The 26,361-nt window shown below is 36.8% G+C and overlaps 1 protein-coding gene and 1 pseudogene across 2 annotated transcripts in view; one reads left to right on the forward strand and one right to left on the reverse strand.

Annotated features, from left to right (window-relative positions):
* ZDHHC17 (zDHHC palmitoyltransferase 17) overlaps positions 1-26,361 on the forward strand; it is a gene marked incomplete at its 5' end in the record, with an annotated part of 106,847 nt that overhangs the window by 22,890 nt on the left and 57,596 nt on the right. Inside the window, 2 exons of the mRNA XM_082850633.1 lie at positions 14,085-14,188; positions 21,692-21,814. Of these exons, the coding sequence (XP_082706759.1) occupies positions 14,085-14,188; positions 21,692-21,814 (227 nt within the window). The remainder of the gene's footprint in view (positions 1-14,084; positions 14,189-21,691; positions 21,815-26,361) is intronic.
* On the reverse strand, positions 4,790-5,223 carry LOC309968862 (small ribosomal subunit protein uS10-like; annotated as a pseudogene). Its single transcript has one exon. The product of its transcript is annotated as a small ribosomal subunit protein uS10-like (transcript).

The raw sequence follows: 26,361 nt of genomic DNA on the forward strand, positions 1-26,361 counted from the left end.
ACTTATAATTGTTATATCTTCTTGGATTGATCCCTTGATCATTATGTAGTTTAGAATAACCTTGTCTATATACAGAAAAAGTCTCGCTGGGATTTTGATAGGAATGGCATTAAACTCATCTGTCAATGTGAGGAGAATTGACATCTTAACCATTTTTATTCTTCTAATCCATAAATATGGTATGTCTGTCTATTTATTTAGATCTTCTTTGATTTCTTTCATCAGTGTTCTGTGTTTTTTAGCATAAAAATACTGTTTATGTTTGGTTATGCTTAATTTCTGTTCTCTCATGCCCACTGAAGGCATCTCTCCAGCAGTTCTCTACTCACACTTCTACCTCATCAATTTTTGACTCTACCAGATCATTTCCACTATCAGTCATTTCTCCCATCCTGAAAAAAAAATCTCAAAACCCACACCATGTTTTCCTCGATTGCACTTCTCTTCTGCCTACTGCCCTATTTCTTTGCTCTTTGTATCAAAACTCCTCAAGAGATTTGCCTGTACTTGCTGCTCCCAGTTTCTTTCCTTCCATCTTTTCTTTAATCAGTTCTAGTCTGGCATGTGCTTCTACCTTGGCAAAGCAACACGAAATCTATATTGCTGTATCCAGTGGTTAACTTGTGGTCCTCATCCTTGTTGACTTTTCAGCAGCATTGATATAGTTGATCTACCTAAATTAACTTTTTTCAATTTGCTTCTGGGAAATGCAGGTCAAAACAAGATATAATTTAGTACCCACCAGATTCCTCCAAAATTAAGTCTGGTAAATCTAAGTATAGTGAAAAACTCATACATTGCTAGTGAGAGTATAAGTTGGTACTGCCACCTTGGAAAGTATTTTAATGACAGTAAAGTAGAAGATACTCAAAATCTCTTAATCCAGAAGTTCCAATACTAGGTGCTTACCCTAGAGGAACTTTTACAGATGATACCTGTATAAGATTGTTCATTGCAGTATGATTTATAGTAGCAAAAAAGTCTCTTAGTGGGGGAATGTATGTGGTTTATTCATGTAATGGAATACTGTCTAATAATTTCATTAAATAAACAAGAACTACATGTTTCAGCACAGGTAAATCCCAAAAAACATAATGTTAAGTGAAAAATACTAAGTATTTTAAGATACAGTTTTGTATAATAGGATGTAAAGTGGGATTTTTTTTCTTGTCACCTAAGCATTTTTCTTGGAGCTCAGAATTGAGGACAGTAGTTGACAAAGGAGCCCTGCAGTATAAGCAGAGGTGCTGAACCTGCTGGAAAGTGGCTGTGATTTGTACTGGAACTCTATTACCTCTAGTCTGTACAAGATAAAGAGAGACTTAAGTGGGAGCAAAGGATTCTTGGAAGAGTTATCAACCCAAGAGGGAGTGCTGTAGTGTTTATATTGTCTTCCATGTGGGTTGCAAACAATTTCTCTGAAAGATTGGAGAACTTTTCAGGAGGAAAAATACTTCTCTGGCTGAATGTCTGCTGGGTTGTGGAAAATAGTTAGGCCTCCCTAGGATGCTGTCTGAGTGGAGTGTTAGAGAATTCTTGGAAAAGTGTGATTTGGGTCCCCTGGAATTACTGATGGCCCAGAGACTGGGGGCAGCTGCTGCTTTACTGGGGAGGTGTAAAGGTAAGCGATATATAAAATAGCCGTACAGTGGAAGAGCCAGGACACACAACATCCTCTGTGTGTCCAGTGATGTTGAATTAAAGGTGTTTCCTTTGGGCCAACCAAACACTTTAGAGGCTAGACAGGCTACAGCCATCTTGAAAGAAACTTACCAAAGAGAATTGCCTGCTGGGCAGAAGCAACCTCAAAGTTATACCAGTGACATAGGAGCTGAGGACTTTTTAGAGGTAAGCTGAAGAATGTCTCTTCTGCACCAGAGAATGTTACAGAGGGAGGTTCTGTCAAAGAAAACCAGAGATGACAGTAGTTAAAATGGTAAAAATGGATTTCATCCAGGAACCATTGCAATAGGGGAAAGGAGCCCTCAGTATACAACTGGGCTCAGTTCTGAGTACAGCAAGGACAATTGGAAATTTATAGCCAACAGGCAGAATGAGGTGGGGGTGATCAGTGGAGGGAAAATACTAAGAGGAGACATCAAGGATAGGGAGATTCTTGCTAAACCAACTTAACAGGATTCTTGCTGAGGGCAAGCCAGGGTGATCAGATAGCAAGGACAGGAAATTCTGTAAACTGACTTAGCAGGATTCTTGCTAAAGCTGGACTGTGCAGTCCCAGTAAGGATGGGAGCCAAGGTCAAGGCCCATTTGAGAAGAATGATCAGAGGAGTCTGACTGCAGTTTGGTCAAGGAGAGAGTATTGCAGAATTCTCAAAATGCCCCACATGAGAGAGGCAACAGTAGATACTGCCAATGACTGAGGATGTTTGATAGCTGAGAGAAAACTACAAACAGCACCTAGCCTATGTAATATTAACTTTGCCTCTTTACTTCTCACTTTTCCACCTTTATTCCCATCTTCTGGTAAGCAGAATAATGGCTTCCCAAAGATATCAAATCTTAAACCCTGGAACTTGTCCTGTAAGTGTTACCTTATAAGGGAAAAAGAATCTTTACAGGGATGATTAAATTAAGGGTCTTGTGATGGGGGAGGTCATTCTGGATATCCAGGTGGACCCTAACTGCAATTACACGTATCCTTATAAGAGGGAGGCAGACAGAGATTTGAACACACATACAGAAGGAATAGCCCTTAGGAAGCAGACCAGGGAGATTTGAAGATGCTGGCCTCAAATATTGGACTGATGTCACCACAAGCCAAGGTATGCCAGAAGCCACCAGAGCTAGAAGAGGCAAGGAATGGCTTCTCCCCTAGAGCCTCTTTAGAGAGCATGGCTCTGCTGACCCTTTGTGATATTGATGTTTGATTTTGATCTTCCGATCTCCAGAACTATAATGTAATAAATGTGTCCTTTTAAGGCAGGATCAATAGGGAACTAACACATATACCATCACACAGTACTATAATAATTTGTTTGCGTAGTAGTGAGAACACAGATAACAGGACAGTTGACTCTACCTGAAGGAAACAAGGAAGACTATGGTGACTTTTGAAGTGTGAATTAAAGGATTAGTAAAAGTCTTTCAAACCTGAGATGGGGTGTGCCTTCTGAGTAGAATAGCTAACATGAGCAAAATGGTACTGAGGTTTTTAAAGTACATGACTGTACTTGGAATGGCTGGTATAAATAAACATGTATGATGCTTGGAAGGAAATGATGAATATTAAAGCTGGTAAAAGTAAGGTGGGGCCAGACCATGCGATTTTGTATGACTGCTGAAATGTTCTTCATTTACTCTATATGCATGATTTTAAGGATTTTAAGCAGGGGAGTGATTGGAACAGCAGTGTAGGCAGACCTTTTAAGAGGATATTGTAGAGGCAAGACAGAAAAAGGTGGTCAAGTGGACATTTGTATCTAAATGCAATGTTATTCATTCTCTGGAATGGATTTGAATAAGGATGACTTAACAACTTTATAAATAATGGAGAAACAGTAAGGGCATTGCCTGTTTAAAATGGAAAAAAAATAAGGAAATAAGGATGTACTGTCATTATTTTTTTGTAAAATTGCATTTGATGTTTCTGCCAATGCCATGAAAGGAAAGACAACACTTATTTTCAGATTTGATTGTATTCTTAGACTATTCAAAGAGATCATAAAAAATTAGAGATTATAATTTTAACAATGTGGCTAGATACAAGGTAAATCTGAACATTAGTAGTACTCCCATATACTACTTAAAACCAGCTCCAAAATGCAATGAAAATGATTTATATAGGTCCCCGTCTGCATACTACTTACTAGAATAACTCTCAGAGTTATAGTAGTCAGGATAAGCTAGGTTTTGCTGCAGTAGCAACCCTAAAATCTTAGTGGCATACGTGTCAGTGGTTTGCTACACATGCATTATGGCTGCTCTGGGACCCAGACTGATTGATTATCTGCTCTCTGGAACATTGCCAGTTTCCATGGCCAACGAGAAGTGAGAGTGAGGAATTGCATACTGGCTCTTAAAACCTAACCTCTGACAGCAACATGTCTCTTTTATTCATATTCTCTTGGTTAAAAGAAAAAAGTCAATCACTTGGACTTACTTAATTTTCCAGGGGCCAAGGACGTACAAAACTACCATGTGGAAACGAAATTGAGCTATTTGTAATGAGGTGGATAGACCTAGAGTCTGTCATACAGAGTGAAGTAAGTCAGAAAGAAAAAGACAAATACCGTATGCTAACACATATATATGGAATTTAAGAAAAAAAATGTCATGAAGAACCTAGGGGTAAAGCAGGAATAAAGATGCAGACCTCCTAGAGAACGGACTTGAGGTTATGGGGAGGGGGAAGGGTGAGCTGTGACAGGGCGAGAGAGAGTCATGGGCATATACACACTAACAAACGTAGTAAGGTAGATAGCTAGTGGGAAGCAGCCGCATGGCACAGGGATATTGGCTCGGTGCTTTGTGACAGCCTGGAGGGGTGGGATAGGGAGGGTGGGAGGGAGGGAGACGCAACAAGGAAGACATATGGGAACATATGTTTATGTATGACTGATTCACTTTGTTATAAAGCAGAAACTAACACACCATTGTAAAGCAATTATACCCCAATAAAGATGTTAAAAAAAAAAAAAAAGACACACACACACAAAAAAAAACTACCATGTGCTTGGGAAAAGAACTGGAAATATTTGATGGGTAGCACTAATGATTATGATAGTATTTTTTTTTAACAACTGATTATCAATTTATTAAAAATGTTGATTTAAGCATCTGCGCTGGTGACTTCAGCCTCGACTCCTGGCTCAATACTGATGGAAGTGATCTGCTTAACAATCTCAGAAGGACTGTGCAGGTCAGTGAGTCCCTTGTGGATCCTCATCTGGAAAAAATCCCAAGTCTTAGAACCGTCACGACAAGGAGTTTTCCTTGTAGTTATTCTCAGAGTCTTGGTAGACATCTGAACTGGTCCTTTTCGCTTTGAGATTCTTTTCCTTCGCACCTCTGATCAGGTCAGCACATCCCTTCTCCAAAGACTTCACGTTGTGGCTGGCGAGGGTGATTCTAATGTGGTGAATCGCCACCTCGGGCTCCACTGGAGTCTTTCCGGTATCTTTAAAAGCCATGGATGGCTGTGGCACAGCTTCCTGACTGACTTGTTCCTTGGCGAGAGTGAACAGTGGTAAGTTAGGAGCAGGAGTGGGTGGCCCGAGGCTCCGCTGCAGCGGCGACCCTGTCTTCCTCCAAGTGCTATGGTAGTATTTAAATATAAAAGTCAGGACCAAGGAAAAAAATGTACGTGATTATAAAAGTATAATCCTTGAAATATATCAAAAGCATAGATAACAGCTCTAACAATGGAACAGAAGTGTTTAGATCAGTATGAAAAGGTTAGTATCTAATCTTCTCTATACATAAAAATCAGATTCAAATACATTAAACAAACAAATTTCAGGACCAAAATAGAATAAAATGGCCAAAGGATGGGAAGAGGTAATTCTCAAAAGATGAAATAGAATAGGAAAATATATTTAAGGTTGAGAGTTCAAGTATTATCTACTCTATTTAAATTAAGGGATAATTTAAAAACAACACCTAGAGTCAGTGAGTTTATGGAGAAATAGTTAATCAGATATTGGTGATGGGATTATAAATATAGTCCCTTTGCAAAAAACAATTTAGATATTGTATCAAGAACCATAAGAATATTCATACCCTTTAAGAATCTCTCTCTAGGAATTTACTCTAGTTAACACATTTTTGACCAGAAATGTATTAAGGCCACAGGCGTTAGTCTCTACAAAAATCCCCTGGTCAATAATGGGTTAAAAAGAAGAAATGTTAAATGAGTTAAAGGAAGTATTTTGTTGTAGTGAGGAGAAATCCATCCATTTATTCTTTTTTTTTTTTTTAAGTTATCCTTTTTCTTGGTTTGTTTTTTAAAATTATTATATAAGTTTAAGGTGTACAGCATTGTAATTCAACATCTGTATACACTACAAACCAGGAGTCTAGTTATAATCTATCACCATACAGTTGACCCCCTTCACCCCTTGCTCACCTCCCCCCAGTCCCCTTCTCTTCAGTAAACACTAATCTGTTCTCTGTATCTATGAGTTTTTTTTGTTTTATTTTTCTAGATTCCACACATGAGTGAAATCATACAGTATTTGTCTTTCTCCTTCTGACTTATTTTACGTGGCATAATACCCTCAAGGTCTATACATGTTGTTGCAAATGTCAGGATTTCATTCTTTTTTATGGCTGAGTAGTATTCCATTGTATACAAATATACCACATCTTCTTCATCCCTTTATCCATCGATGGACACCTAGGTTGTTTCCATGTCTCAGCTATTGTAAATAATGCTGCAGTGAACATAAGAGTGCAGATGTCTTTTTGAATTAGTGTTTTTGTGTTCTTTGGATAAATACCCAGAAGTGAAATAGCTAGGTCATATGGTAGTTCTATTCTTAATTTTTTGAGGAATCCCCATACTGTTTTCCATAGTGACTATTCCAATTTACAGTCCCACCAACAGTGTACAAGGGTTCCCTTTTTTTCACATCCTCTCTCCAACATCTGTTATATCTTGTCATTTTAATAATAGCCATTCTAAGAGGAAATGTTAAAGGGAGGAATATAAAATATATGAATACTGTGATTACAGACTAAAGATATATAAATATTTGGGCAAATAAAGATTGTATAGCAGTATTGAAGGAAATTTGCAAAATTAGGTTAAATTAAAAAATAACACTTCTTCCTAAAAACACATACTCTAGTCTAATAGTGAAAAAAACCCTTGACAAATCCCAGTTGAGGGTCATTCTACAAAATATCTGACTAGTTCTCAAAACTGTCAAAGTCATCAAAAATAAGTTTGAGGAATTGTCATAGCGAAGAAGAGCCTGGGGAGCCATGACCACTTAAATGTAATGCGATACCCTGGATGGAATCCTGGAACAGAAAAAGGACATTACCTAAAAACTAAGGCAATCTGAATAAAGTATAGATCTCAGTTAATAATGTATTAATATTGATTGAATAACAACAAATGTACCATACTAATGTTAGATGTTAATAATAGTGAAAATTGGGTGTGTGGAATATGGGAACTGTGTACTGGTTTTGTAAATCTTAAACTATCCTAAATAAAAATAATCCTAAAAATAAAGTTTTGTTTTTCTTTTTTTTTTTTTTTTTTTTTTAAGGAGAGGGAGAAAAATATACATACAGGCATTTGTTCATCAAATGTCTGTGGAAGGAAAAAAAGTGTGCCAGATTTATGTATATTGTTACAAGTATGTATATACATATAGATTAATACTAGAAGGAAATGAAGTGAAACCAGTTTTTAGTGAAGCTAGAAGGTGATGAACATTTTCCTAGTCTAAAATTTGTTGGAAGCAAGCAAAGTGAATTTGATAGTTTGGATTGAGACAGTGGTGGTCCTACAGCATAAAGAGAACCTACCTATGCCTCAAGTTGGCCTCTCTTTTTTAAAAGCAAAAATCACATACTGTTAGCCAGGGATTGGGGACCACAGCAGAGCATATAATATAGCAGAGACTTCTTACTTACTGAAAAAATTGATTTGAAATCTTTCCATTATATCACCAAATCATTTTTGTCCAATCTTCCCTTCAAGAGGGTACATCAAATAGATTAGTAAGAAATTCTGTCTTGAGTGTAGTGCCCTTTGCTGACACTATTAATTAAATACGTTTTAAAAGAAAGTTATTTTATAATTTTGTAGTGGCTACTGCTTTTCCTTATCTTTCATTGTTCATTTAGTTATATGTTTAATGCTTATGCTGTCCTCTCATTATATATTTCTTTTTAAAAATCCTTATGGTATTCCTAGAATTTAGTTCATTACTACCTAGGTTTTAAGAAGGTCTCACATTTGGCTCATCAGTTTTGGCTAGGACTTAAAAATGAGTCAGTTATGTATAGAGACTTTTTTTCTTTCTTTTTGTCAACAACACTTTATATTGTTTTAGTTTCATCATATACATTTAATGGAATTAAATTTGAGAAGCTCAAAATTATATAATTAAATACAATTAGCTTCTTGATTTAGAGTCCAACCTGTTAGAATGATACCTGACAGCAGACATTTGCACAGTGCAAGTTACAGGCATATGGTTAAGCCCTACTGGTTTGCTAATTCACCTGTGTATATTTATGGGTTAATGCACCAAAGGCAGGCAGGTAACATGTGTCTTGTAGGTAACATGTATGTGCCCTAGGATTTTATTGAATTGACTTTGTGCTCTCTCTCTCTGTTTGGAAATGCATTTATATTGAGAATTACGGCATCTTTTCATACCTATATTTGCCATTGTATTTTGCCCTCTTTGAATTATCTTCATATTCTTTGCCCATTTTTCAATGTGTTGTTACTCATGCTTTTCTCAGAGCTTTTTTTTTTTTTTTAAACATTAGGACTGTTATTACTGATATTCTTATATTTAAATCTTTGACCTGACTGGAGGTTATCTAATATAAGGAGTGAGATGGGAATCTTATAGGAAGAGTCCTTGACTGAGGCCCGGTCCTGCTGGGTAGTCACTTCTCTAGGAAGCCTGGGAAATTGATCTTCACTCTAACTGGTCTTTCATTAAACATTCAGGTAAGTCCTAGAGCTGTTTTGAACAAGTTACTTAGACCTGGTGAGCACCAGACATACGGTCAGAGTCTCCAGAACAGTCAGGAGAGTCCAGAGTGGCACAAAGCCTCCCCAGAACAGGAGGGTGCATGCTTCTCTCACCAGGAGAATAGTAGAGGCATCTACCTGTATGTTCTCATGCGATGTGTTGCTGACCTGGGAAGCTTCCACCTGGGAGCATGCTGCTCTGAATTCTGCTTTGTGTGGCCCTGCTTTTTCAGACAAGTTTCAGCATCATATGCCATTAAAGAAACTATATCCCTGGCTGTATTTGTTAGCATCTTTCTACCAAGCACATCACTCTTCTGTGTTGGAGCCTGTTGAATTTCTTTTTTATCCCAGATGGCTAGCCAGTTGTCCATTTATACCATTTACTGAATAATATGTCTTTCCCTCCTGATTCTAATTCTCATTCTTCAAGCTCTATTCCACTGCCCTATTTATCACTGCAGTACTCCTATTTTTTCTTTAGTTTGCTTCCTGATGTATTGTAATTAATGGCAGGGCAAGTCCCTGCCCTTACCCTTCTTTCTGAATATTCCTGAACTTACTCTTGCATGTTTGTTCTTTCAGATATACTCTACCATAGAACCGATTCTTGGAGCACCTTTTCTTATAGAGCTCTTATTAAACATCTATATTTGGTTGGTAATAAAGTACTGTGCCATAGAGCAGGGGTCCCCAACCTTTTTGGCACCGGGGACCGGTTTCGTGGAAGACAGTTTTTCCATGGCCTGGTGGGGGGATGGTTCAGGCAGTAATGCAGCGATGGGGGCGGCAGATGGAGCTTTGCTCCCTCGCCCACCGCTCTCCACCTCCTGTGTGGCCCAGTTCCGTAGCAGTCCGCAGCCCGGGGCTTGGAGACCCCTGCCATAGAGGATTCTTTGATCAGTGCTGCCTCCCTCTTTGTTTTTTTTTTTTTTTTTTTGCGGTACGCGGGCCTCTCACTGTTGTGGCCTCTCCCGCCGCGGAGCACAGGCTCTGGACGCGCAGGCTCAGCGGCCATGGCTCACGGGCCCAGCCGCTCCACGGCATGTGGGATCTTCCCGGACCGGGACACGAACCCGTGTCCCCTGCATCGGCAGGCGGACTCTCAACCACTGCGCCACCAGGGAAGCCCCCTCTTTGTTTTAAATGAATGTAAACTAAAGATTAATAGGTCTAGTATTTTTTAAAAGTTAACTAGATTGCACACAGACACTTGCTCACTAGTTTATTGGTTATATAATTCCATCCAGGCATGTGAATAAACATGTACTATGGAGTCTATCATCTTGATATGCCATCCAGAGTTTGCCTGTATCTGCCGTAGAAGTTTGCGTTTTATCGTATTGATTTCTCTTAGCAGCCGTGTATGGCAGCTGAGCTTGTCCCAGCTCTTCTCCTTCCTGTCTGCTACTTGAGCAGCAGGTTTTGGAGGTGCTTTCTCTCCTTCTAGTTCTCTTCAGCAGCTCCTAGGGCTATAAAAACCTTTGGCTGTCAATTTAGGTACCTTAAGGATCCTTCCAGTGGCTGTAATTTCTTTATTCCAATATATAAAATCATTGTATGTTAGCCTTAGAAGGGATCTTGGAGGACTTCTAATCTAGTGGTTTTTAAACTTTAAAAAGGAGCTAAATCTTTTTTTTATTATTAAAGAAATATTATGTAAAGCCCCAGTATCTAAAAAAGAGGCTAAATAACAAAGTGCTTTGTTTAAGAAGGGAGTGAATTGAGTGGAGCTAAAACTATCAAGCTCTTTGATGCCCTGATGTTGGTCCTTGAGGCACCTGGGTAGAACTCTAAGCTGATCTTATTCATCCCCCTCTTTTTACAGATGAGGGACCTGAATCCTACCATAGTTAATTGCCTTGCCGGGTTGTAGCCTAGGTAAGAGAATGGCAGACTTTCAATTCATTAGCCTCTCAGTCAAGGACTTTTTCTATTATACCATGCTACTTCTAATGGAATTACTGCATTCTTAAAAGTTACAATGACCTACATATGTATTCTTTAATTAGTATTACTTTCCTTGGCAGAGATATCAATTAAATTGCATCTTGGTTCCCATTAAAATCAAGGAAAAATTATAGGATTTTAGTGTCATTAAATATTTATATGTTGAAAATTTATCTGATGTATAATAGCAAATTTATAATTAAAAAATTAATATAATCTGTACATTTATAGGATATATTTATTTACATTAACACGGTATTTTTTATGTTTTTAAAGTTTAAAAATCACAACTGTTATTCCTAGGCCTAGTGATAATGGTGGTTATCTTGATAGAGAGTGTTGTCATTTGTCAGATTGGCAGGGTACTAGTTCTAGAGGTGAATCAGTTTCCAATGTGATTAAAAGTGAGAAAAAGAATTTAAGCCCATGTTACTAATTTTTTTTTTTTTTGCGGTACGCGGGCCTCTCACTGTTGTGGCCTCTCCCGTTGCGGAGCACAGGCTCCGGACGCGTAGGCTCAGCGGCCATGGCTCACGGGCCCAGCCGCTCCACGGCATGTGGGATCTTCCCGGACTGGGACACGAACCCGTGTCCCCTGCATCGGCAGGCGGGCTCTCAACCACTGTGCTACCAGGGAAGCCCCGTGTTATTAATTAAAAAAAAAATAGTACAACAGGTTGGAGATTTGCTTAAACACCATTTCCTCTACCTTTTTAGTGGGAATAACTGTACCTCTTGAAAATTACTCTAAGGATATATGTAAAGCCATCTTTAAAAAAAATCATATTTCCCTTACTAAAAAGTAGAAGTAAACAAATAAAAACCATATAATTGTGATAAAACAAATGCATTTAATTTTTAAATGTTACTGGAAAAAAAGTCTGATTTCTAGTACATTGGAAGATCACATTTGGCACTGTCAGTGGGGCAAAATGGACGGTAGATAAACTGAGAATACAATTTAATCATTATATATAATAACAGGTCTCTGGGGATAAAACTAAAATCACATGAAAGCATTACAGTAGTAAGCTTTAAAAAGAGATTTATTTTTTTATTTAATGAATATTTGTTATTTGCCTCTAAAAGCAACCTATTTGTCCTTAGTAAAAAATAATAGCAGTTTGCCCTAGCAGATTTTCATATTGAAATAGTTTTTAAAGTTATATTATTACTTTTTGGCCCTCATGTTATCTTTATTTAAGTTTTAACTTAGCTCTTGCTTCTAATCTTTGACTTATGTTTCTTATCTACTTTGTCCTTCTATTTTGGACTGTAAAGGCCTTGAGGGCAAGAAACCATATTTGGTGTTTGCATATTGGTTTGCAGTACTGCTTCAAGCCACGGTGGAGCCTGACACAAAAGGAAAACGAGTAATACTAGTGCTGTCTATATTTAAAATCTTTATGTTTAGGATTTGTTTTGTTTTGATTTTTAAAAGATTTAAAAAATCTTGATTATTGAGTTTTTTGGCACTCTCTTAAACTTTGCACTAGCTTTATCCTGTCCTGGCTTGGGGTCCCAGTACATTGTAGAGGACTTTGTTTATAGCAAACTTTAAGTACATGTTTTGTTGGACATTTTATTCCATTCTGCTTGTAAACTATGGCCAGGTTTTTATTTTCCTTCAGATGTCTTATGGACCTATAGAAAAAGTCAGAATTGAAAGTTTAAAAGGTTATTTTCCTTATGGTAGGGGAGAATAATATCAGAAAAAATTTAGAAAAAAAGGAAGTGCTACTGATCTGAGAAATGTCTTTCTTTTAACTTGCTCCACTGAATGTAGAGCATAGAGAAGTTGAGAACTGGAGTTCAGTGGAGAAATTAAATAGAACAGTTTTAAAAAATTAAATTGGGTAAGTCTTATGTATTGGTTAGCTTCATCAATTATTCAGAGTGTTGTATACACCCAATATACTATACCTGCTTGTGTTCATATTTAACCAGTTCTATTTTTTTTTTTTTTTTTTTTTTTTGCGGTACGCGGGCCTCTCACTGCTGTGGCCTCTCCCTCTGCGGAGCACAGGCTCAGCGGCCATGGCTCATGGGCCCAGCCGCCCCGCGGCATGTGGGATCCTCCCGGACCGGGGCACGAACCCGTGTCCCCTACATCGTTAGGCGGACTCTCAACCACTGTGCCACCAGGGAAGCCCAACCAGTTCTATTTTAATGGAGTCCAAGAACAATCTCTCAATAAAATCACTTAGTAAATTATATGCAGTATGTGTAATATGTTGTGAATCTCGGCTTAAGACTGATGTCTATTTTCTTTCTTCTGCAAGTGTGGATTTATGATTATTACGGTGGTATTTTAATATTGGTGGTGGCATTTTCATAAGGAAAGGTTATATGCTAAGCTGAATTTGCTTTTGTGAAACTTTTAAATTCCCTATTGTTGAAAATATTCAGTAATATTGTTGATAGTCTTCTAAATGTATGGTTCAAACCAATCAGTTTTGGAATTTTCCACATAGATTAAATGGCTAGAGTGAGCTAAAGATAATAGACTTTTTTCTCCAATGAAATACCATAAATTTGTATTATTAAATATCAGTGGCCAAGAGAGAATGAATTGTTGTAAGGATTTAATTCTCTCCAAATATCTTGTTATGCCTTATCCTTTCATTTATGTGTGTGTGCCTGTTAAGAGAAAAATATCAGAATCATAGAAATTTGAACGGATGGTAGTAGAACCAAACATGCTCAATTTTTCTGTTTTCATATAAAAGAAGTAATTGTATATTAGTGCTATATTGAGGAAGCTGACTATGCATAACAAATTTTGTATTTTAAATAGAAAATTGCACATAGCATATAAGTTTTAAATGGATGTAATATTCTATAAAGCTGTTTAATTAAATTTTTATATAAACATTAGTTTCTTTAAGGTGTTGACATTTTTAGAACTACTCAAGCAGATTTACATTTTATTAGAATGCCCTATTGTTCTTTATTCACCTAATAGTAGATGCCTTAACAAGCCCTCAGCATGAAGGAGTATAAGAAAAGGTGATATCTGAGAATAATAGAATAATATACCTGGGTTCCTTTTTTAGGACCTTAGTCTTTATTTGGCATGTGATGAAAGTTTTGAAGTAGAGTGTTAGAGCTAGGGGGTTATGCTGGAATAGTAGAAAAATTGGTCTGAGAGAATGAGAGTTGATTTGATGAAGAAGTAGAGTTCTGTGGAGCTAAAGATGAATTTCAGTTACTGATTTGTCACTGATTTACAGTTTTGTAGCTTTTCTGTTGTGAGACTGTGTGTAAGGGGTAGATCTGTTTGAACATGCTTTTTCTCCAAAGAGTACAGACTTCAGCATAAGGTTAAACTTAATCTTTTAAATAACAAACATTCTTCAAACAGCACAAAAGCAATAGTAAAATACTGAAATATTTTCATACTTCATTTCTCAATTCTTATCTCTATGTAATTTTTTTTCTTCAACAGGAAATCAAACCTCAAAGCCATTATAGCCATGGATATGGTGAACCCCTTGGACGGAAAACTCATATTGATGATTACAGCACGTGGGACATAGTTAAGGCTACACAGTAAGTTTTTTGTTGCAGTTGTTTTCTTCTTTGACATCTGTATTTTAAGGGAAATATACATTTCTTTCTCTTTTTGATATTCTCTATTTGATAATTCTGTACTTGGTGAGACATTGTTTTCATACTTTCCTTTAGTTCTTTGTACAGATTTAAAATAGCTGATTTAAAGTCTTTGTGTAGTAAGTCCAATGTCTGGGATTCTTCAGGGACAGTTTCTATTAATTGCTCCCCCCTGCTCCCCATGGGTTATACTTTTTTGCTCTTCTGTATGTCTTGTAATTTTTTGTTGAAAACTGGACTGTTCAAATAATGTAACATGGCAGTTCTGGGTATCAGGTTCTCCAGGGTTTGTTGTTGTTTGTAACATTTCTGAACTAATTTTGTAAAGTCTGTATCTTTGTCATGTGTGCCCAGTGAAGTCTCTACTTGGTTAGTTAGTGGTCAGAGACTTCTTAAACCCCTAGAACCAGTAAGTCTTGATCTTTGTCGAGGAACTCTTCGTGCAAGTGCAAGTTGAGACACTCAGCACTCAGCCAGGCAGCTTACAGCTCTGCCTTAGCCTTCACTTTCTGCTTGCAAAGAACCTCAAGGTCAATCAGAAGTGAGAGCTTAGGGCCTTCTCCAGTCTTTGTTGAACATGTGCATGGCCTTCTAGCTTCCCAAGAATATGTCTGAGCTTTTCAAGCCCCTGTGGATATCTCATTCCTCAGCTTTTGCTTAACCTTTTTGATTTGTCTGTTGTTTGTCCCAACTGCTTTCCATCCTCTCAAACAACTGTTACGTTAAAACATTTGACAAACATCCCAGAAAGGAGGTTTTAATGAGTTTGGGTGAGGTCTAATAGATAAGCCTTTCAAGTAGACTCTTCCAGGGAACCATCATATAGGTGAAATAATGACTCCTCTTTGAGAATGAGGCTTTGAAGGAACTCCATTCCTATTCTGCTCACTCTGCTATCAGTACCAGGAATACAACTTATTTTTCAAGGCTGCTGGGGAGCAGAGGATGGGACTGTGGTATTTTAAAACACCACAGTCCTCTGTTCTTCCTGAAATTCAGCTGTTTTTCTTGACTAAAGATCCCTTGGATTGCTGAAAGCCTTTTGTTAACTTTTCCAGAGTTCTGAAAACATTGATACTGCCAGTTTTTTCATTACTTTTGTGGAGAGGCAAATTTTTGGAAGTCCTTAGTCCACTGTCACCCTACTTTCCTAAATGTTGTATGTAGTCAAAAATCAAAGCACATTGTCCCAACTGTATTTAGCAAACAAATTATACTGCTCTACATTCGTTTTTCCTTTTGAGACTTTGCTCCTATTAATATATTCTTTCTCTCCTTTGTCATTAATGTGTCTCACCCTAATGCATGATTTCCATCAGCAAATACACTGCAGCATCTTTCATGTTAAGAAAAAAAACAACCACTTTTCTTTATGCCTCAAATACCCTTCTAATTACACTTTTTCTTGAAAAGTATGTGTGCTGTCTATAATTTCTACCTTTTAAAACATTTATTTAAATTTTAAAACATTTTAATCCTACAGATAAGTATAGAGAAGAATATAACTGTCAGATTAAGCAGATGCTAACAGTTTGCTGTAATTGCTGCAGGTTGCTCAGCATGCTCTTTTCCTTATCTCCTCGAGGAAACCTCTCTTGAAATTGCTGTGAATCATTCTCATGAACATTCTTGTACATGTCTACAAACATCTGTAAACAAAATATGCTATTATAATGTATGCTTAAAATTTACATAAGTTGTATTCTACACTACATATCCTTTTGCAGTTTGCTTTTTAAAAACAAACAAAAAAACTATATAGCTTTTGTGATTTATCAGTGTTGGTAAATAAGGACCTAATCTGTCCTGTTTAACTGCTTTGTAGTATTCTATCATTCCTTATCGAGGTATACTTTAAATCGTTTCTACTATTTCATTATTTCAAGCATCGCATCAGTGAATGTCTCACTACCTGTTCCCCTGTGCACATAAACAAAAGTTCTTCTAGGGTAGACAACTCAAGTGGAACTTCTGGCTTGTTCAGTGTGTTCTTTTTCAGCTTTACCAGTTCTTGCCAAATGGTTTTCCAAAGTGGCTGTGCCAATTTATACCCCCATCTGCAGGAAATGAGTTCTTTTTCCACTGCATTTTTGCTCAGTTCTAGTTTTGTCACACTTACTAGTCATTGTCAGTTTGAGAGCTGTGAAATGGTTTTTCTCTCTTTTGATAGGCCTTTCTCTGATTACAAATGATATTGAATATATTTTCTATGTTTATTGGCCATTTGGGTTTCTTCCTGTGTGAATTAACCATTTTAAATATACCTATTTTGAGTTCTTTTGTCTTTCTATAATTAGTTTGTAAAAGTTCTTTATGTATTTTGATGGAGTCTGCAAAGAAGTTAGTGAGACCTGTGTCCCTTTAATGTCCTCCAAGTGTCCCATCTGCCACTCTCCCAGCCCCTTCCCGCCCCTAGTCATGCAGCTCATGATTAAGTACTCCTCTTCAGTGTATCCAACCTCATATTTTTTTCCTGTAACAATGTGCTGGACCTTCTCTGGAAACCTGCACTTCCAGAAAGGCTCTGTCATCTGTGGTGACTGTGAAAGACAGTGGTGACTGGGGCTACCAGATGGTGGCTGAGAGGGGCTGGAGCCAGTTCGTGGGCCACTGCAGGGTCCACAGCTAGGAATAGGTCTCTATGCCTGGTACCCAATGCATGGGTGGGTGAGACTCTCCCAGCTCTCTTGGCCAATGGTGCTGGATCCCATAGTGCCCACAGAGGTCCATGGATAGAGGCTGAATTATTATTGTTGGAGGGGGCACAAAACGATGAATGTCTTCTTCCACCATGATGGTGATGTCACTCTGCGGTCCATTTCTAAATACTCTTTTTTCTTCCATTTAATCTTGTATAGTACCACATTGTTTTAATTATTTCTTAGTCTTCAAAATTGTCTCAGCTATTCTTGGTCTTTTACTCTCACAAATGAATTTTAGGGTTCTACTTGGGACATTCATGAGATATTCATTTGGGGTTTTAATTAGAATTTCATTAAATTTGCAGATAATTTTGGGGGAAATTAGGGTATATATTTCTTTAGGTCTTACTTTAATGTCTTTCATTAATTAACCTTATTTACAGTAAGAGTAGTATAATTAAATATGCTTCCTCATTATTATTTTAGATAGTTTAATATTTTATGTTACAGTGGTATGGAAATCTGATCCTAAATTTATTTTATTTAGATACTTTGTTTTCATGATTTTTTGGCTGAAAAAAAGATAAATCTCACAAAGATACATGATTCCCTAATGGAAGAATTACAACATATGCTGCATTTATTAAGTTACAGTAATTACTTTTCAGTACTATTCACTAAGTAAAGATTTTACTAAACTTTACCTTGTAAATGTACATTTTCTGATGATAGTTCTTGCAAACTAATCAGGTTTTGACATTTTTGTAATTACAGCAAATGGGTTCACACGTTAGAAAATTGTTTCAGAATTTTTTAGTGTGCCCACATAAGAATGTTTTTACAGTTGTTGTATAAGATCTTTCAGAAACTATATTGTATAATGATAGAAACATTCTCCCGTTGCAGAGCACAGGCTCTGGACGCGCAGGCTCAGCGGCCATGGCTCACAGGCCCAGCTGCTCCGCGGCATGTGGGATCTTCCCGGACCGGGGCACGAACCCGTGTCCCCTGCATCGGCAGGCGGACTCTCAACCACTACGCCACCATGGAAGCCCCAAACATACAATTTTAAAAAAATATTCTCTTTATAGTAGGTGTTTTTCTGAAATGAAAGTAGTTAAGTTTCTCACTGTGTCTGAAATACCCTCTTTGCCTTGAAGGGGAACAGACTATCTTTACCTTTCTTAAGAATACAGTGGACCACTGAACAGCACAAGTTTGAACAGCTTGGATACACTTAAATGCGAATTTTTTTCAACAAATACATACTACAGTATTAAACAGTCTGCAGTTGTCTAACCCACAGAGGCGGAACTGCAGATATGGAGGGCCAGCCGTAAAGTTATATGTGGCTTTTTGACTGCGGGAGGGTTGGCGCCCATAACCCCCATGGTGTCCAAGGGTCAACTGTATATGGTTGATAGCATACCAGTCACAGTTCTTTGCCATCGCTACCTGTGCCCCGCTCCCCAAAAAAGCCAGCAGATTTGAAACACTTGTCTTTTTTGTTAAAAGGAAAATACATACTCACTTTTAAATGTTAGGAAAGTAACCAGCGATTCTCAGTATAGTTAAAAAGATTTTTATCATCACTTGTCTCATTCAAAGTGTGAGGTAAATTCTGCTCTTTAAGGTAATATGCCTAGTTCACTTAACTGGGCACATGTAAACAATTTTCTGACAAAGAACAAAGAGCTGAAGGAACTTCTGTCATCTCCTGTGAATTGTGGAACTCTTGTTCTTCCCTTAGGTTGATTTACCTTGTGCGTGTGTGTGTGTGTGTGTGTGTGTGTGTGTGTGTGTGTGTGTGTGTGTGTGTGTGTGTGTACGTGTACACATGTAGTACAGAGCCATTGTAGGGCAGCATTGAAGGCTGTATTAAATATTAGTGCATAAACCTACCTAAGGAGACAAAAGATCTGTATGCAGAAAATTATAAGACACTGATGAAAGAAATTAAAGATGATACAAATAGATGGAGAGATATACCATGTTCTTGGATCGGAAGAATCAACATTGTGAAAATGACTCTACTACCGAAAGCAATCTATAGATTCAATGCAATCCCTATCAAACTACCACTGGCATTTTTCACAGAACTAGAACAAAAAATTTTGCAATTTGTATGGAAACACAAAAGACCCCGAATAGCCAAAGCAATCTTGAGAACGAAAGAAGGAACTGGAGGAATCAGGCTCCCAGACTTCAGACTATACTACAAAGCTACAGTTATCAAGACGGTATGGTACTGGCACAAAAACAGAAAGATAGATCAATGGAACAGGATAGAAAGCCCAGAGATAAACCCACGCACATATGGTCACCTTATCTTTGACAAAGGAGGCAGAAATGTACAGTGGAGAAAGGACAGCCTATTCAATAAGTGGTGCTGGGAAAACTGGACAACTACATGTAAAAGTATGAAATTAGATCACTCCCTAACACCGTACACAAAAATAAGCTCAAAATGGATTAAAGACCTAAATGTAAGGCCAGAAACTATCAAACTCTTAGAGGAAAACATAGGCAGAACACTCTATGACATAAATCACAGCAAGGTCCTTTTTGACCCACCTCCTAGAGAAATGGAAATAAAAACAAGAGTAAACAAATGGGACCTAATGAAACTTAAAAGCTTTTGCGCAGCAAAGGAAACCATAAAGAAGACCAAAAGACAACCCTCAGAATGGGAGAAAATATTTGCAAATGAAGCAACTGACAAAGGATTGATCTCCAAAATTTATAAGCAGCTCATGCAGCTTAATAACAAAAAAACAAACAACCCAATCCAAAAATGGGCAGAAGACCTAAATAGACATTTCTCCAAAGAAGATATACAGAGTGCCAACAAACACATGAAAGAATGCTCAACATCACTAATCATGAGAGAAATGCAAATCAAAACTACAATGAGATATCATCTCACACCAGTCAGAATGGCCATCATTAAAAAATCTAGAAACAATAAATGCTGGAGAGGGTGTGGAGAAAAGGGAACCCTCTTACACTGTTGGTGGGAATGTAAATTGATACAGCCACTGTGGAGAACAGTATGGAGGTTCCTTAAAAAGCTACAAATAGAACTACCATATGACCCAGCAATCCCACTACTGGGCATATACCCTGAGAAAACCATAATTCAAAAAGAGTCATGTACCAAAATGTTCATTGCAGCTCTATTTACAATAGCCCAGAGATGGAAACAACCTAAGTGTCCATCATCGGATGAATGGATAAAGAAGATGTGGCACATATATACAATGGAATATTACTCAGCCATAAAAAGAGACGAAATTGAGCTATTTGTAATGAGGTGGATAGACCTAGAGTCTGTCATACAGAGTGAAGTAAGTCAGAAAGAGAGAGACAAATACCGTATGCTAACACATATATATGGAATTTAAAAAAAAAAATGTCATGAAAAACCTAGGGGTGAAACAGGAATAAAGACACAGACTTACTAGAGAATGGACTTGAGGCTATGGGGAGGGGGAAGGGTAAACGGTGACAAAGCGATAAAGAGGCATGGACATATATACACTACCAAACGTAAGGTAGATAGCTAGTGGGAAGCAGCCGCATAGCACAGGGAGATCAGCTCGGTGCTTTGTGACCGCCTGGAGGGGTGGGATAGGGAGGGTGGGAGGGAGGGAGACGCAAGCGGGAAGAGATATGGGAATATATGTATATATATAACTGATTCATTTTGTTGTGAAGCTGAAACTAACATACCATTGTAAAGCAATTATACTCCAATAAAGATGTTAAAAAAAAAAAAAAAAAAAAAAAAAAAAAAAAAAATATTAGTGCAGCTTAATTTCTTTCTCTATTAGCTAAGACACGAATATAGTTTTAATATTGGCTTCTAATGTTCCTTTATTAGGCCACCTTTCCCCCAACCTCACCCTGTGGTATACCTCCCCATTTTGGAGACCACTTTAAGAAATTACAAATACAGTCAAAGCTCATTTAATTTGTTTTTGTGTCTCGTATTTCCAAGGATCCAGTATTTTGTTTAGGATGAAGTTGATGGTTTTTGAGGCTCCATGATGGATTCTTGGTGGTTTGTCATACTGTTCTTTTTATTTTTGCTTATGCTTGAAAATTTCCATAATACAAAGTTTTAAAAAATATATATGCTGCCACAGAATGACCAAAAACAGAAAGGGAGGTAAAGGTCAAGCTATTTGCGTGCACCTTTCTCCTTTATTAAGTGTGAACGTCTTTCCTCGAATTCTCCCAGTAGACTTTCTCTTATGGTCTCATTGGCTTGAACGCACAGGACTCCTGCACCTGCCCTGCTCCCACCCCTACACTTCCTTTCTTATTTGCCTTACGAATTTTGAGGCTAAATTTGTAAATAAAGAATCCTGAGGTTGTAAGACATCCTTTTCTCAATGCTGTTCTAAATCATTGATAAACTCTTTGTTACTGCTTCTTTATGATTTAATATTTTTTAACATAGCTGTATGTATTTTTATAAGCTGCCTTAAGTGTTTTGTAGAATAAGTGGTGATATTAAGAAAAATAAATAACTGATAGACATTTTATTTACGTTATCCTTTTCTCTTCCACTTCATGAGTTATTACATTCTTATAGATGAAAAATTTTTAATTATAAAATGGGTTAGTAATAAAAACTGTTGGAATGTTGATATCTTTAAAGTAACATTTTATATTGAGAAAGCCATTTTAATTTCCAGGTTTCAAAATGGAGCATTAGTTTCTTCTGGAAATGCTATTTTCAGCTTTAAATTTCTTGTCAAATAGTGGTAACAATCACGTTTTCTTTCTTTTCAAGATATGGAATATATGAACGCTGCCGAGAATTGGTGGAAGCAGGTTATGATGTACGGCAACCAGACAAAGAAAATGTTACACTCCTCCATTGGGCTGCCATCAATAACAGAATAGATTTAGTCAAGTAAGCATTTCTATATTTTAGGTAATTAGTTATTACTATAAAATTATTAGAAATAATTATAAAATATATAATTTCTAAAATTCATAGCTTTTAAAATGTAGATTCTGTGTCCTTTTTTCCTGAAAAAAATTGTTTTTAACATATATCGAATGCTTATTATGTGACAGATACTATGCTGAGTGCTTTTCCATGTATATTTCCTTAAATCTTAATTCTTGAAGTAACCCTGTGTGAAAAATAACAATTTTTACTGCTGTCCTAATGATGTGGAAACTGAAGCATAAAGAGGTTAAATATGCTACCAGTGACATAAAACTGATAAAGATTGGAGTCTGGACTTTAACTCAGGCAGTCTAACTTGTAGCTTACATTCTAAATATGAATTCTACGGGTAAAAGCTACAAAAGGAAAGAGAGGAGTTAATAATAGCAGGTAATAATAAACTAATTTCACACCAGCATAACTGAAGAATACTTTATATACTCAGTATAAATTATTTTTATTACTTACTGTTCATCTGCTTGTTCAGTAATAATAAGAGGTGGTTAGATAAGCAGGAGTCAGGATGATAAGGAAATGTTAGTAAATCTGGCTAAAATAGTCTCTGGCAATTTGGATATAAGATTTTTAGATAGAGACATGAATCTGAAATGAACTGCTTGCAGGTGTGCCTTTTAAGTACAGTGTACAGAGTCTAGAGACAAATAGGATGTTAATATCAGGTAAAAGAATTTGCCCTTAGAGTACTAAAGAAAGATTAAACAAGTAATAACTAACACATTGAAATCCATGAATCACTTTCTTCCGGAGAGCGTATTTCCATTTTATTTGCTCCTTTTTTCCCTTCTTGTATTTCTAACCTTTCCTCTGCCTGCAGTATAGGTCTCTTGATGTCTAAGTTCTGTTTTTGTTTTTCAGAAAATGTTTTTATTTCATCTTCATTTGTGAAGGAAATTTTCACATGGTATAGAAATCTAGGTTGGCCGCTCTTTTAATTTTATTTTTGTTTTTTACCCATTGAGAATATCATCCCACTGTTTTCTGGCTTCTGTTACTATTGAGAAGTCAGTCTAAGTATTACATTTTTTTTTTTTTACGGTACGCGGGCCTCTCACTGTTGTGGCCTCTCCCGTTGCGGAGCACAGGCTCCGGACGTGCAGGCTTAGCGGCCATGGCTCACGGGCCCAGCCGCTCTGCTGCATGTGGGATCTTCCCGGACCGGGGCACGAACCCGTGTCCCCTGCATCGGCAGGCGGACTCTTACCCACTGCACCACCAGGGAAGCCCATATTACACTTTTAAAGGCTTTTTTTTCTTTCTCTCTTTTTTCTGGCCGCTTTTAAGATTTTTTTTCTTTGTTTCTAGTTTTCTGCAGTTTCATGATGATGTTTCTAGGTGTGGATTTCTTTTATTTACCCTGAATAAGATTGCAAGAAATTCTTGATTCCCTGGATTAATGTTTTCATCAGTTCTGGAAAATCTCAGCCATTATTTCTTCAAACATTGCTTCTGCCCCATTCTCTTTTTGCTCTCCTGGAACACCAGTTAAATGTATGTTTGACCTTTTCATTGTATGCTGTGTCTCTTATCCTCTCTTCTGTGTGTACTGTCCTTTTCTTCTCTGCTTCATTCTGGAAACTTCTGACTTATCTTCCAGTTCATTTATTCTCTATGTGTAATCTGCTGTTAAATCTATTCATTGAGTTCCAATTTTGTTTATTTTTTAGTTCTAGAATTTTAATTTTTTTTTTAAACTTGCGTTATTTGATTCGTTTGTTGCTATACTTTTCCATCTTGTCTTATGCTTGAAAATATAGTTGTTATATAATCTGTGTCTGAGAAGATAGCATTGGGAGTCTGTGTGGGTCTGTATCTGTTATATTATTCCTTTGTGTGCCTGACTATCTTCGAATGTATAATAGACATTATGCTTAAAAACTTATTTGTTGAATAATTTGAGGCCTAAGATGAGAAGATACCATTTGTTTCTGCTAAGCCCAACTTTAATTTAAGCCTTTAGATTTTCTGGATCACTCAGGTGGCTGAAGACCATGCTAGAGCCAGGTTTACTTCTGTTTCTTAATTACTCCTACAGTGCAGCTTTTTGGGGTCCCAGCCCTTATTTTGCTTTTGTCTGCTTAGCTTGCCTCTTGGCCAATTCTTCTGTATCAGCAAATTGTCTCTAGGGTAGATGGTGCCCAAGCCGTTTTCTAATTTCTCCCAGTTTTAATCTCCTGAATCTTAGCCAGGTAAATGCTCATAATCTTCTTAGGAAATATTTGCTTTTAGGAAATATTTCTTTATTTTGTTGAGCTTGTTTTTAGTTTTCTTTAATTGGAGGGTTGGTTCAAATTATCTAGCCTTCTGTAGTATCTGTATTTTTTTAAATTACTGTTACTTTAATCAAAATAGTGCATAAACAATTTTAAAAAATCAAATAGTACTTAAAGACTTACAATGGAAACAGCAGTCCCCCCCACCCCCCTGGGTCCTGTACCTAAGAAGTAACTATCTTCAGTACTTTAGCTGTTTCTTTCAGTACTTACTCTTGTATATTACATTTTTATGTTGTTACTTTTATCTAGAAAGTTATTTTCTTTACACAAATGATAGCAAATGCTTTTCTGCTCTTTTCATTTAATTTATGTATCTTCAAATTTTTTCATATCAGTGCAACTAGAGCTACATCATTCTTTTTAAAAAGCTGTATAATATTTAATTGTATGGACTTAGTTTATTTAATGGTTTACCTATTGGTGAACATTTAGATTGATTCTAGTGTTTTTACTATTTTATACAGTGTTGTAAATAATACCTTGTTCACATACCATTTTGCTTATGTTCTTATATATCTGTAGAATTCTTAGGAGAAGGAAAGTAAGGAGGATGAATTTTGAATTTTAATAAATATTGCCAGTTTTTGTGCTGTTTCTTGATTTATCAGTTATTATATTTTGACTTTCTCTTTTGGGATAACTAGATGTCCTAGAACACCTCACCACTAATACTTCTTCCTCTGTCTTCTTTATAGTTTTAGTTAAATTACTATGCAAAGTTTAAATTGTTGTGCATATGTAAATTATCACTGATGAGCCCAGAAGTGTTCTATGATATCTGTTTTTGTCCTGTAGAATTTTTATTTTTGTCAGAAGTAATAGTTGCTTTCTTTTTTCATTTGTTTAACTTTATGTATATTGGAACTAATTGTTCCCATACTCATAGACAGAACTGTAAAACCCATCTGTGTATGCAAACAGTATCAAATAATTTATTGGTTCCTTTTTTGGTGGAGTAGATAGGATGAAATCATTCCTGAATTTCTCCATCTTTCTGTTCCAACCCAGACTGTTTGCTCTTGAGAGCTACGTACAACAATTGTCTTGAGACTTACCTTTGCAATCATTCTGGGAAATCCCTTTGCTCCAGTGTTGGTTTCAGTTTCCTGGATCTCAGGTTTTTCTCTCTGTTGGTTTACTTTCTGATTTTAGTAGAGCTCGTTTTTCAGAAACTTTCTGAGAGAGAGTGCTTGGGAGGTAAATCTTTTGAAGCTACTATCTCTTCTGCCCTCAAACCTTATTGGTTGGTTGGCTGAGTGTAGACTTCTAGATTAAGCTTAGTTTTCTCGGAATTTTAAAGCATTACTTTATTATTTTTTTGCTTCAAGTGTTATAGTTAAGATATATTTGATCTCATTCTGTTGATCAAAAAATTCACATTTGTCTTGTGTTTAAAAATAAATAAGAAACTCTAAAATGAGAAATACAGACAAAAAGTCTTGATGTTGCTTGCATTATGGATTGTTCCACCACTTATGGGCAAGTGAGGTTACAGAATAAAGTCACTAACTATAGAATGGGTTAATAACTACAGTGTCTGTGTATATTATGTCTTCAGAGGGGTAAACTTAATTTCTTTTTTTAATTGGGGCATAGTTGCTTTACAACGTTGTGTTAGTTTCTGCTGTTCCACGAAGTGAATCAGCCTTATGTATACATATATCCCCTCTTTTTTGGATTTCCTTCCCATTTAGGTCACCACAGAGCACTGAGTAGAGTTCCCTGTGCTATATAGCATGTTCTCATTAGTTATCTATTTTGTACGTAGTACTGTATATATGTCAATCACAATCTCCCAATCAGGGGGGTAAACTTAATTTCTTACAATTCATAGTTCAGCAAGTTACTTTCCTAAAACAAACATAATGGTGAGTAAATGCAGTTTTCTATAGTAACTGGTATTTATAGCCTCAAGATTAATTTTTTACTTTTCAGTCTAGAATTACACCCTTCTTAGAAGCTACAGCATATTACTATTTCATGGATGCTGGCAGAAGATACATGACTCAGGTAGAGACCAAGGACTTTATTCATAGCACAGCAAATAGCATGAACATCATATTTGCATAGCTCCCTAGGTCCTATGGGAGTGGCTTGATATGGTCGATGCAGCACACACAGTGGATATTCATTGCTTTTATAGTACATGGGAAGCAAAGTTGCTCTTTGTCCCAGAGGGAGACGTTACCTCATTTCTCAAGGTTGCTTGAT

Source organism: Leucopleurus acutus, assembly GCF_964270905.1.
Source record: "Leucopleurus acutus genome assembly, chromosome: 11".
NCBI classification, from domain to species: Eukaryota; Metazoa; Chordata; class Mammalia; order Artiodactyla; family Delphinidae; genus Leucopleurus; species Leucopleurus acutus.